The sequence below is a fragment of the Microcaecilia unicolor genome, chromosome 6 (genome assembly GCF_901765095.1).
Source record: "Microcaecilia unicolor chromosome 6, aMicUni1.1, whole genome shotgun sequence".
Classification (NCBI taxonomy): domain Eukaryota; kingdom Metazoa; phylum Chordata; class Amphibia; order Gymnophiona; family Siphonopidae; genus Microcaecilia; species Microcaecilia unicolor.
Window position 1 is genome coordinate 327,296,551 of NC_044036.1, and position 12,960 is coordinate 327,309,510.

The 12,960-nt window shown below is 49.9% G+C and overlaps 1 protein-coding gene across 2 annotated transcripts in view; it reads left to right on the top strand.

The window, feature by feature from the left end:
• ADAP2 (ArfGAP with dual PH domains 2) overlaps positions 1–12,960 on the top strand; it is a 40,967-nt gene that overhangs the window by 13,705 nt on the left and 14,302 nt on the right. For both annotated transcript variants that reach the window (XM_030206478.1, XM_030206479.1), the window contains exons 4-6: positions 1,077–1,162; positions 6,506–6,618; positions 11,486–11,632. In XM_030206478.1, coding sequence (XP_030062338.1) covers positions 1,077–1,162; positions 6,506–6,618; positions 11,486–11,632 — 346 coding nt within the window. The remainder of the gene's footprint in view (positions 1–1,076; positions 1,163–6,505; positions 6,619–11,485; positions 11,633–12,960) is intronic.

Genomic DNA, 12,960 nt, shown 5'->3' on the forward strand with positions numbered 1-12,960 from the left:
CCAATTTCATAAGGTCTTCCTGCAATATTTCACAGTCCGCACGTGTTTTAACAACCTTTTTTATTCTTTTGTTACATTTGTACCCCGCCTTTTCCCACTCATGGCAGGCTCAATGCGGCTTACATGGGGCAATGGAGGGTTAAGTGACTTGCCCAGAGTCACAAGGAGCTGCCTGTGCCTGAAGTGGGAATCAAACTCAGTTCCTCAGTTCCCCAGGACCAGAGTCCACCACCCTAACCACTAGGCCACTCCTCCACTGTTGCTACTATTTGAGATTCTACATGGAATGTTGCTATTCCACTAGCAACATTCCATGTAGAAGTCGGCCCTTGCAGATCACCAATGTGGCTGCGCAGGCTTCTGCGAGGACGTCAGACTCACAGAAACAGAAGCCTGCGCAGCCTTCTACATGGAATGTTGCTAGTGGAATAGCAACATTCCATGTAGAATCTCCAAGAGTAGCAACATTCCATGTAGAATCTCCAGTAGTATCTATTTTATTTTTGTTACATTTGTACCCTGTGCTTTCCCACTCATGGCAGGCTCAATGCGGCTTACATGGGGCAATGGAGGGTTAAGTGACTTGCCCAGAGTCACAAGGAGCTGCCTGTGCCTGAAGTGGGAATCAAACTCAGTTCCTCAGTTCCCCAGGACCAAAGTCCACCACCCTAACCACTAGGCCACTCCTCCACTCCTTGAATAGTTTTGTGTCATCTGCAAATGTAATCACCTCACTCATTCTGATTTCCATATCATTTATAAATATGTTAAATAGCATCAGTCCCAGTACTGATCCTTGCGGCACTCCACCCTCCTCCATTGAGAGAAATGACCATTTAACCCTACCCTCTGTTTTCTGTCCAATAACCAATTCCTAATCCACACCACAACCTTGCCTGCTGTCCCATGACTCTTTAATTTTCTCATAGAAAAGAATATGCTGAAATCTTCTGCCCAGTGTGTGGCAGTGGCCAAAAAAAACAAACAGATGCTAGGAATTATTAGGAAAGGGCTGGTAAATAAGAACCCTTATAGCAGAAACTAACCTCAGTTTTATAAATATTCCATCTTTCTAGGGTGTTGAAAGAACAGTGGATAAGAGCCAAATATGAAAGGCAAGAATTTACTGCAGACCAAACCGGCAAGAGTAGAGAATCAGCAGGTGAGTGACCAGAATAGTGAGGGTGTGACCGCCACGTTAAATACCGTAAAGACAATTCGATAAACTGGCACCTATATTTGGGTGCGAATAGGTGGTATTCTAGAAAGTGCGTCTTAATCTCTTAGGATGAAATTCAGAACATGGTACCCAAATTTGGGCACCGAAAAAAATGAGTACTGAGCGCTAGTGGAATTAGAAAAGGTGCAGAGAAGGGCGACGAAAATGATAAAGGGGATGGGACTACTTCCCTATGAGGATAGGCTAAAGCGGCTAGGGCTCTTCAGCTTAGAGAAAAGGAGGCTGAGGGGAGATATGATAGAGGTCTATAAAATAATGAGTGGAGTTAAACGGGTAGATGTGAAGCGTCTGTTCACGCTTTCCAAAAATACTAGTACTATGGGGACATGCGATGAAGCTACAATGTAGGAAATTTAAAACGAATCGGAGAAAATGTTTCTTCACTCAACGTGTAATTAAACTCTGGAATTCGTTGCCAGAGAATGTGGTAAAAGCGGTTAGCTTAGCGGAGTTTTAAAAAGGTTTGGACGGCTTCCTAAAGCAAAAGTCCATACACCGTTATTAAATGGACTTGGGGAAAATCCACTATTTCTGGGATTAGCAGTATAAAATGCTTTGTATATTTTTGGGATCTTGCCGGGTATTTGTGACCTGGATTGGCCACTGTTGGAAACAGGATGCTGGGCTCGATGGACCTTTGGTCTTTCCCAGTATGGCAATAATTATGTACTTATGTATGCCTATGCTGCCTAGAGACTTCAAGTGGGAGTGAAGCTTGATGCCCCAAGGCAAGTGTACTGCTATGGATTTACAGCCTGTCTCACTGACACAGATTACTCAATAATTACTGTAGATTATTTTGGATTCGTATTAGGTAAATTAGACCTTTATTAGAGGTGCCAAAATGTACAATGATTAAGATATATATACAATGATTAAATCATCTAACTAAAAGAAAGCTATAAGACAGATATATACATATTATACATACAACATCACTGGTCAGGAATTTCAGGACCTTATCTCATCAACTGGGAGGCCCGTTGCAGCGAAAGCCCGAAGTTTCCTTATGACCAGGAACAAGTCTTTTCTGCACGATGCGTCCACTCACAGATGAGCCTCAAAGCTCTGCTGCAAGAAGCCCCCCCCCCTTTTTATTAAGCTAAAGCTTATTTTCAGAGCCAAGGAAAATTACAGAATGCTTGAGAATAGGTAAACAAGCCATACTGTGGGAACGTGGTCACATGCTTTCCAAGTTTAGGTGGCCAGGCTGAACTGCGAAAACAAGCACCATCCTCCTCTTCACATACCAAATTAATTAGAGCTGTGTCTTATCTTCTGTATTCCAACTTATTTTCACACAAAGTTAAACAATCATTTTTAAACAGAATTACTTCTAATCAACAATACAGACCCCTAGTGCACTGGTCGGTCAAGACAGAGTTGAAAAACAATCTTTACAATTCACTTTTATTACAGCAAGCTACTCACCATAGGTTGACTTTTGTAATTATGCTGTAGCAGTGCTGGCTCAAGGCAAGATGCTGCCTGAGGTGGAGCTAAGATGCCCCTAGGGTTACCATGTGGCTCCAGAAAAGGAGGACACATTGATCCACTCCGGGTTTTGCTTCCATTGAAAGCAATGGAAGTAAAACCCAGACTAGCTCAATCTGTCCTCCTTTTTCTGGAGCCATATGATAACCCTAGATGCCACACCCCTCCCCCTCGTTCACAGCATTTACCTGTTTCTTCGTGTTCTAAACTTGGCAGCGGCAGCAATTCCCATACGCTGCCCTGCCGCCGACACCTGCCTCTTCCCTTTACTGTGGCTGCCTGAGCCTCTGATGAAACAGGAAGTTACATCAGAGAGGTGGCCGCAGTAAAGGGAAAAGATGGGTGTTGGCAGCATATAGGAATCACTGCTGGGTTTGGAACATGACGAAACAGGTAAACACCACGAATGGGGTGGCCACTCCCCGAAGAGTGGAGAGATGCCGCTCCTGAAGTGTGCCGTCTGAGGCTTCCGCCTCAGGTGGCCTAATGGTCGTGCCACCCCTGTGCTGTAGTCTTCATTAGTTTATTGGGAACTTTCCCTATAGACCCGTTTGTATGTTAGATGGGGGGGGGGGGCGGGAGGGGGGTTATGTGGGTGAGATGTTGTTACTGCAGAGCTGTTGTTGGTTCTAGCTATCTGTGGTATTTATTTTACATTCTTAAAATAAAAGTTGAAAGAAAAAAGAAGGGGGGAGGGGCACAGCAAAGAGAAGTTCCAGCGTTGGTGGACCAGGCCTCAGGATAGCAAGTTTGGACGGCTTCTCCTTCCCGCATGGATTAGAAGCTCCTTTCTCGCTCCGGGGCGTATTTTGGAGCATGGGAGGGGGAGAGAGAGAGGAGTGTTTATAAGACCAAACAATAGAACATAGCAGTAACACTGGAGCAAAAATGTAACCTAATACAAAATTGAAGTTCCAGTGACAATTAGCGTGCTCATTAGAAAATGAAGAAAAAGCCCTCAGAAACCGGGGGTAAAGTACCCAGGGTTTAGTATAAACTTTTATAACACACACCACGATTCGATCATTGGGCTAAAAAAACTTCATTCTGTAGTAAGCTTGCAATTTTATAGCTTTTTTATACTATATTGTTATTGTTATTTTTAAATTATTTTCTAATGCATTCTTATTCTTTCCCACGTTGGAATAATCAATTCAAATATCCAATCACTAAAATGTGGCAGTAAGGCATAGAATATTGCGCTACTTAGCTTTGGAATCGGGCACTCTTCATTGTCCGTTCTACGGGAACCCGTTTCGCCTAGAAACGTGGCTTCTTCAGGAACGGAGTGCTTTAGAAGTACTGAAACATAAGACATTAGATGAAATTATTATCGTGGAAAAAGAATCTAAAGTACAATGGCACATAATACATCAACCTGAGGTCAAACATACTTTAGGGAAGCACAAACATGATTCAAAAATGGCGCCTCAGCGTTCACGTAGGTCCTGTTGTCTAAAATACTAACGCTTACGTTACGTGATGACGTCAATAAAAGTTGTGCCAATCTATGGAGCTGTTGAGAGGGATGTTTGGACACGTGGGACAGAAGAACTGGGTCCCCCACTGCCCTGGTCCCTCACATATTGAATTAGCAACCAAAACAACATATTTACAAGTTGATATTCAAAGCGATTTAACTGACCTAAAATGGGTCCTGGCTGGTTATATCGCTTGTTCGGGGCTAACTGGTCATTTTCACTGGCACTTAACCGGTTAGTACCATTGAAAATGTCCAGTAAACACCAGAGCCGCCGAAAGGGAGGGGGGGAAGATTCCCCTGGGTCCGGCCTCCACAGGGGGGGGGGGGCAGCGCTGGGGTCTGTCTCTCTCTTGCTCCTGACGGGACCCGGGTGATTGCGTCTCGACAGGAGCAGGAGAGGGAAAACTCCAGTGCTGGGCCCCCCTTAAAGGCTTGGGAGGAGCAGACACAGGGCTTTGGGGCCTCTGGTTTGGCTGGCGGGGGTCCCCAAGCCTAGAGTTACCATATTTTGTCCCCCAAAAAGGAGGACACATGCCCCGCCCCACCACACACCAACCCCGCCCCCTTTCACACCCCATCCGCCCCTTTCACGCTCCCTCGCTCCGCCCCCTGTCACATTTTCCCCTCCCCCCTGTCACACACCCCGTCACCCCCCTCCCCTTACTACTTCCCTGGTGGTCTAGTGACCTCTTCAGGGCAGGAAAGAGCCCCCTCTTCCCTGCCCGGAGCGCTGCCCTGCATGCATCCTTCCTGTTGCTGATCTCGGCGCCGATTCAAAATCTCGCAAGGTCATTTCAACTCTCGGCGGCCATTTTGAATCAGCGCCGAGATCAGCAACAGCAAGGATGCATGCAGGGCAGTGCTCCGGCCAGGAAAGAGGGGGCTCTTTCCTGCCCCAAAGGCGGAAGAGGTCACTAGACCACTAGGGCAGTAGTAAGTAAGGGGAAGGGAGGCTAGCAATCTGCCCGTTTGTCCAGAAATCCGGACAAACGGGCAGATTGGCAAAACCCGTCTGGTTGCCCGGACATGTCCTAAAAAAGAGGATATGTCCGGGTAAATCCAGACATATGGTAACCCTACCCAGTGGCGTAGGAAGGGGGGCGGGGGGGTCCACCCCGGGTGCACACCGCTGGGGGGGGGGGGGGGGGGTCGGCTCCGCTGGTTCCCTGCTCCCTCTGCCCTGGAACAGGTTCCTGTTCCGGGGCAGAGAGAGCAAGGAGCCAGCGGAGCCGACGGAGCTCCCAACGACGTGCACTCGGGGGCAGATCGGCCCTCTCGCCCGCCCCTCGCTTCCTAATTCATGTAAGAATGCGCTCCGGGGGGGGGGAGGGTGCGCTCCAGAGGGGGGGGTGCGCAGCGGCAACCTGCCCCGGGTGTCAGCCGCCCTCGCTACGGCACTGACCCTACCCAAGCCCTGAGAGCAGAAGCCTTCCTCCAGCGCTCTTCGCCTCATTATCTGCCCTGCAGCTGCTTTTCCCGTGCGTGACATGAGGGGAAAAGCATCTGCAGGACAGGCAATGTGGTGGAGAACAGCGCTGGAGGAAGCCTTCTGCAGGTGGGGCTTGGGGACCCCCGCCAGCCAAGGTATGTGGAGTTGCAGTGGGAGCAGGGAGGTGGGGCAAAATGTGCCCCCCCTGCTTTGGGATCTCCCCCCCCCCCAACAATTTTTATAGTCTGGCTATGCGGCAGTCTGTGGAGGTGACAACAGCGGCGGTTCTAGGGGGGGCGATGGCGGCCCTGCCCCTGAGCCCAGCTCGGTCTCTGGGCAGCCCTGGTTAACACCTATCTCAAAACCGGCTATTTTGGGTGCATTCTGGGGGTGGAGTCAGCCCTTGGCCAGTTAAAATGCCTATACAGTAATACCTCGGTTTTCATTGACTTCGGTTATCGTCGGTTTCGGTTTTCGTCAATTTTTTTCAGCGGAAAATTTGTCTTGGATTTCGTTGGTTGCCTCGGATTTCACCGGCGTGCCCACATGACCTCGCTGCTAATTTTGCGAAAACAAAGGGCAACCCACGTGTTCTCCTGTGCAGGAAATAATTGCTTCGGTTTTCGTTGGTTTCGGATTTCGCCGATTGTTTTCGGACGGATTATCGACGAAAACTGAGGTATCACTGTATTCAGCTTTTAACTGCCTATGCTTTAGCCGTCTCCGCAAACCCAGAAATTCAATGCCAAAGCCTGGGCATAACACCAACAGCGGTCAGCAAAATGCTGATCACCACTGGCTGAATAGTGTCTACTTTTTCCCTTTAAACCCCTCCCCCAATATACTGTTTGTTTTTAAGGCAACAAAGAAGGTTTTCTCTGGAAACGGGGAAAGGATAAAGCCCAGTTTCTGTTGAGGAGGTTTGTGTTGTCAGAGAGAGAAGGAGTCCTCAAGTACTTCACCAAGGAGGAAGTGAGTATTCAGTTCAATAATTAAACCACCACCAAATTCAGCGAGTCTGGGCTGTTACTGCTGTGTCCCTTGCCTACCTCACAAATTCCATGCTTGCAGAAATGAGCACATACGTGGAGCACTAACCACATGTGCCCCAGCTGTTCAAGAACCAATAGGAAGAGCCTATTGGTTCAAGCAGCAGGGAAGCCAGGATTCAGACCCCCTGTTCCTTTACTGACGCTTCTTGTGACCTTGGGCAAGTTATTTTCTAACTCCTCTTGCTCTCATATATGCTCCTTCTTTGCTTATACCCAACGCTGTCTATTAAAATGATCTATTACGTATTGTGTTGACTTTGTAAGTAGTATACCATGCTATACTTTGTATTGTTATTTGAATATTTTTACTGCTGTAATTGTCTATTGCTCATGTTTGATTTATTCTTACTGTTGTGAATTTCTGTCGCTTAGCCCCCACAGGGAGAGAAAGCACTTCAGCCCCAACAGCTGGAAAAATAAGAAAGAGAACTTAGACTCCATTAGGCACAGCCAGTAAATTACCTTTATTAGCATCTCACAGAGCCAAAAATACAAACAATAGTTCTCTTCCCTGGAGCAGGTTGTCAGTCAGTAATGCACATCCTGAAAGACAAGGGACTGCTTGCAAATTACATTTCTCATAAATCATGTGATGTCCCCTAAACTGAAAGTAGCCTATACCATATATGGGTGTATCAGTCTATCCTGACATTGTGGGCACATGCACCCTTAGTGACCATTGGCTAATCGGTTATCTGTTCTTCATGCACAGCCAGAACAATACCCTTGTGTCCTCTCTCTGTCTATCTCCCCAAATGAAACATTCTGGACATGTTAGTCTCACACTGTGTCCTCAGCCTGTCTCCTAGCAACTTACAAGGTTACATCCACCCTATATGAAAAACATATTCAGCTAAAAACAAATGTTATGAAGTGTCAGTTCTCAGCTCCTAAGAAAGCAATGATTGCTAGACAAGATGCTGAGTTAGTAGGCTATCATGTGAGAACCAAACTGACAGTACAGGCCTTAGGCCTAGCCCTTAGTAACAGGCCAAGCATAGGAAGGCATATACATTGTACACCACCTTGAGTGAATTCTTTCAAAAAAGGCAGTAAATAAATCCTAATTAATATATAAATAAATAAGGGGCCCTTTTACTAAGCTATGGTAAAAGGGGGTCCCTGCACTAGTGGTGGCAGCTGCTTTTGCTGCGCGATGAGGTCCTTTTTACTGCAGCGGGTAAAAAGCCCAAAAAAAGAAATGGGCATGCGGTAAGTTTGCACTTACTCTGCGGCTGTTTCAGGGGGAGCACTTACCACCACCCGTTGAAGTGGCGGTAAGGGCTCCTGCACTAACCCAGCGGTTGTGCTGCCTGATACTGCCAGGTAACCCCCTGCAGCAATATTTTTCTGGGGGCAGAATTACCACCGGAGGCTGTGTTAGCCCTGTAGTAATTCTGATTTGCTGTTCAAGCCCATTACCGAACAGTAACCCTTTAGTAAAAGTGCCCCTAAGAGCAGGGGCGTAGCCAGACTTCGGCAGGAGGTGAGTCCAGAGCCCGCGGTGAGGGGGCACATTTTAGCCCCCTCCCTGGTGCCGCTGACCCCCCCCCCCCCCCCGCTGCCATTGCTGAACCCCCACTCGCCATTGCTAACCCCCCCTGCCATTGCCGACTCCCCCTGCCGATGACCCGACAACCCCTCGCTCCCGCCTACCTTTGCTGGCGGGGGACCCCAACCCCTGCCAGCCGAGGTCCTCTTCTTCCCAATCCCGCGCAACGCTTCGTTCTAGTCTGAACGAACCCTTGCGTGGGATTGGGAAGAAGAGGACCTCGGCTCGGCTGGCGGGGGTTGGGGTCCCCCGCCAGCAAAGGTAGGCGGGAGTGGGGGGTCGTCGGGTCGTCAGCAGAGGGGTCCAGGGGCAAATCTACGGGGGCCCAGGCCCCTGTGGCCCCATACTTTCTGCACCCCTGCCTAAGAGTGGAAGGAAATAGATCCTATGAGAGTTGACCGATATTCACTTTCAGCCTGGATTTGGAAAAACAAGTTATTCATTTCAAAATTTCATGTTTCATTGTATAGTTCTGAATATGCAGCCAATCATAGGCAGTCAGTGACTCAGAGTTGGGGTGGGTCTAGGGCAGGGTGAGATAGGGGTGGGGCTAGGAGGGGTAAATCCTTGGTGTGGGTGCACGTTTGAACACAACAGGGAAGGACCCCTTCACTGTATCAATCTGGTGCAGCTGTACTAGCTGCCTCCCCCTCCCCCACAGAATGATGGTAATATGTCCAGTGAATGCATTCCAAGGAATTATGTCCAAAAATCAAAATAACGCACCAACATAATACAGCATATTAAACAGAACAATATTTGCACTATTCTGAAAATATATGCAGGTACATTAAGTCAGGCTTAGCACACTAACCCAGCATCTTCCTGTTGGCTACGTGAACAGTGGTGTTCAGCAGTACTGTAACAGAAATCCTGTGGTTGCTGGTAACCATAAAATGATTTGCCTATCAGCTTTCTTGGTAGGTTGCCAAATGGCTACCAGACTTCAGATCTGTTGGCCTTTAATTTATTGCTGAGTTACCAAACATATTTAGAATATGTATTACCTACTGGTTAGAGTGGTGGGCTGAGAACTATGGAAGCCAGGGTTCAAATCTAATTTCCGCTCCTTGAGGTATTAGACAAGGCACTTAAGCCTCCATCGCCCCAAGTACAAACTTTTGATTGTAAGCCCCCTGGGGAAGGAAAATACCTATTCACTTTGAGCTACCAAGGGCATAAGCTAAGTCCAAATCCAAAATCCAAGCCCAGATTCAAAATCTAGTAGTAGGCATATTGTGAAGTAATACAAAACCTTACAAAAGCCACTCAAGACCTATAAAGTAATTCTACCATGCCTTAATAGCAGGAATCACAAATGAAAGGCTTACCTAAGAAAAGGCAGCACTGCAAACACTGCACTGGGAGTTGAACATCAATACACCTGTTAGGAAAAATAAACAAGCCAGATTAATATGGATCGATCTTTGCCTCTGCTATCCAGCATCTCCTCTCTGTCACTTTCTCTCTCCCCCCCCCCCCCCCCACCACCATCCAGCATCACCCCCATAGGCACCCCGTATAAGAGGCTTGGGGAGGCTAAGCCTCCCCAGCCCAGTTGTGACCTTCGCCGCCTGCCTCCCGCCCCCCCCCTCCAAAATTTAAAACTTGATACCTGCTCGGGGTTAAGGGAAGGCGGCGTCGGCAGCGACACAGCACGTCAGCACCAGTGAAACGCGTGCTGGCTCGGCGCGCCTTCAGCTTCCCTTTGTTCTGTCTCTCAAGCGCTGGTCCCACCCTTGAAGGGAAGCTGAAGGCATGCCGAGTCAGCACATGTTTCACTGGTGCTGACGTGCTGTGTCGCTGCCAACGCCGCCTTCCCTTAACCCCGAGCAGGTGTCAAGTTTTAAATTTCGGAGGGGGGGGGGGCGGGAACTGGACCTGGTGCTCAGTGGAAGGGAGGGAAGGAGGAAGGCCTGATGCTGGGTGGGTGGGAAGGAGGAAGGTCTGATGCTGCTGGGTGGGAGGGAGGGAGGAAGGCAGGAAGGCCTGATGCTGGGTGGGGTGCCTGGTGCTTGATGCTGGGTGGGAGGGAGGGAGGGAGGGAGGGGTGCCTGCCTGCTTGCCTGCCTGCCTGCCTGATGCTGGGTGGGAGGGAGGGAGGGAGGGGTGCCTGCCTGCTTGCCTGCCTGCCTGGTGCTAGGTGGGTGGGAGGAAGGGGTGCTTGATGCTGGGTGACAATTATGGGTTTAAGCTTCGCCCCCAACCCCACCCCCTTTAGCCTCCCCAAACAGTTGGGCCACCGACCGCCTATGATCACCCTTTTGTCTCTCTCTCTCTCTCCCACAATCTACCATCACCCTGTCTCTGTCTGTCTTCCCCTTCCAATATTATCCCATCTCTATTTCGCTCTTTATCTTCTTTGCCACCTTCCAGCAACACCCACGTCTCTCTCCCCACCATCATCCAGCATTGCCCCATCTCTTTCTCTTTTCTCTCACCTCATTCCTACTTGATCATAGCTAGCCTCTGCCAAGCTTGCTGCCTCCCCCCCACCCCCGAGTCTGTGATGGCAGCAACAAGTATAAACCAGGCATAGACTCATAGTCTTATGTGTGCTGCTGCTGCTGGCTATGCCGGTCCTGTCTCCTCTGACGTAACTTCTTCTTTCAGAGAGGTGGGACTGGCAGTGCCAGCAGTAACACTCATAGAACAATGGTCTTGTGTCTGGTTTCTCTTTGTAGTATGCTGCAGTGGTGTACCAAGGGGGGGGGGGGGGCGGTGGGGGCGGTCCGCCCCGGGTGCACGCCGCTGGGGGGATGCCGCGCGCCTGTCGGCTCTTCGTTTTCATGCTCCCTCTGCCCTGTTCCCCCCCCAGCAGCGTGCACCCGGGGGGGGGCTCTTTCACCAGGGGGGGTCACGCTGCACCTGGGGGGTTATTTCGCGGGGGGGGGGGTCGCGCTGTTCTTGGGGGGGGCATTGGCGATCCACCCCGGGTGTCAGCGCCCCTAGGAACGCCACTGGTATGCTGCTGCCTCTGCAGACCTGGGGAGAAAGCTGGCATGGCAGACAAGTGAGTGGGCGGCATGGTTGCAGGTAGGCCTGGGGAAGCAAGCTTCCTCAAGCCTCTTATACAGGGTGCCTATGCAACCGACTCTTATTGAAGGTTCCTCAGGTTCAATTATACAGATTTCAGAGTTCAGTGCAGTCAATCACTTGTTGGAATTGCTTTTGCACTTCTCTGACTTAGATTTCTCATTGATTCAATTGCTCTATTGTAACGTTGTATACACAGATCAAAGGTGCAAAGGCTACCATGTCCCTGAAGGACCTGAATGCCATGTTCCAGCCGGAGAAGATTGGAAACCCAAATGGGCTGCAGATCACATACGTTAAGGGGATTCAGACAAGAAATGTCTTTGTGTATCATGAAAGTAGAAAGGTAAAAAAAAAAAATTAGTTATACAGGTTTGGCCTTGTGTGGATGACGTTGGGGAGAGGGCAGAAACGAGAGGGAACAGAAGGGAGAGAGAATGAGGATAAAGAGACAAAAAGGAAAGGATGGGATCATTTAACTTCTGCTGAAAAATTCTGCACAATTTTAGAGGCCGCAAAACCTCATTTCACATCCCGTTTTTTGGGGCATTATTTCATTTCTTATGTTTGTTTTTACGTATGTTACAGATCAGTGGCGTAGCCAAGGGTGGGCCTGGGTGGGCCTTTGGGCTCAGGCCCACCCAGGAGCAGCACACCTATGATGTAGCTGGCAGGGATCCCCAAGCTCCGCCAGCTAAAAACTCCCAACAGCTGTCCCTCCTGCGTACCTTGTAAACAGCAGATCTTTGCCTGCAGCGAGAAGCAACTGATACATAACTGCTCGTACTGGCCCCACAGCCTTCTCTCTGATGTATTCCCACCTATGTGGAAACAGCAGTGGCGTTCCTAGGGGGGCTGACACCCGGGGCGGATCGCCGATGCGCCCCGCCCCCCAGGTGCAGCGCCCCCCCGGAACAGCGCACCGCCTCCCCCCCCGGCGAAAGAACCCCCGATCCCCCGGCGAAAGAACCCGCCCCCCCCCCGGGTGCATGCCGCTGGGGGGGGGGGGGGTGCCGCGCGCCTACTGGCTCTTCGTTTTCATGCTCCCTCTGCCCCGGAACAGGAAGTAACCTGTTCCGGGGCAAAGGGAGCATGAAAACGAAGAGCCGACAGGCGCGCGGCACCCCCCCCCCAGCGGCGTGCACCCGGGGCGGACCGCCCCCACTGCCCCCCCCCTTGGTACGCCACTGGGAAACAGGAAGTTGCATCGGGGAAGGCTGTGGGGCCAACATGAACAGTGTGTATTAGTTGCTTCGCGCTGCCAGTGAAAATTGATTTAAAAGGTATGCGGGGGGAGGGAAGATGTTTGAGAGACCATATGGCATGCAGGCGAGAGAGAGAGAGAGAGAGAGAGAGAGAGAGAGAGAGAGACACACACACACACACAAAATCATTTGTGGGACAGGGCCCACCCATCTTGGGCCCAGACCCTCCCAAAATTGGGTGTCTGGCTACTCCCCTGTTACAGATAATATAAGTAGCACAGACCCAGTGATGTTACGGGAGGTGCTGGAGGAGGACTGGGATTCTTTGGGGAAAATGCATCCTCAAGGTGGTCAGAGAGGAGACTCCAGTAGACTGAAAGGGAGTGAGTTTTAGAAGTAGAGGAAGGTGAGAGGGATTGAGGGAACCAAAGAGCCCTTCTGAAGACACTTTCTTTTATTGACCCAACAA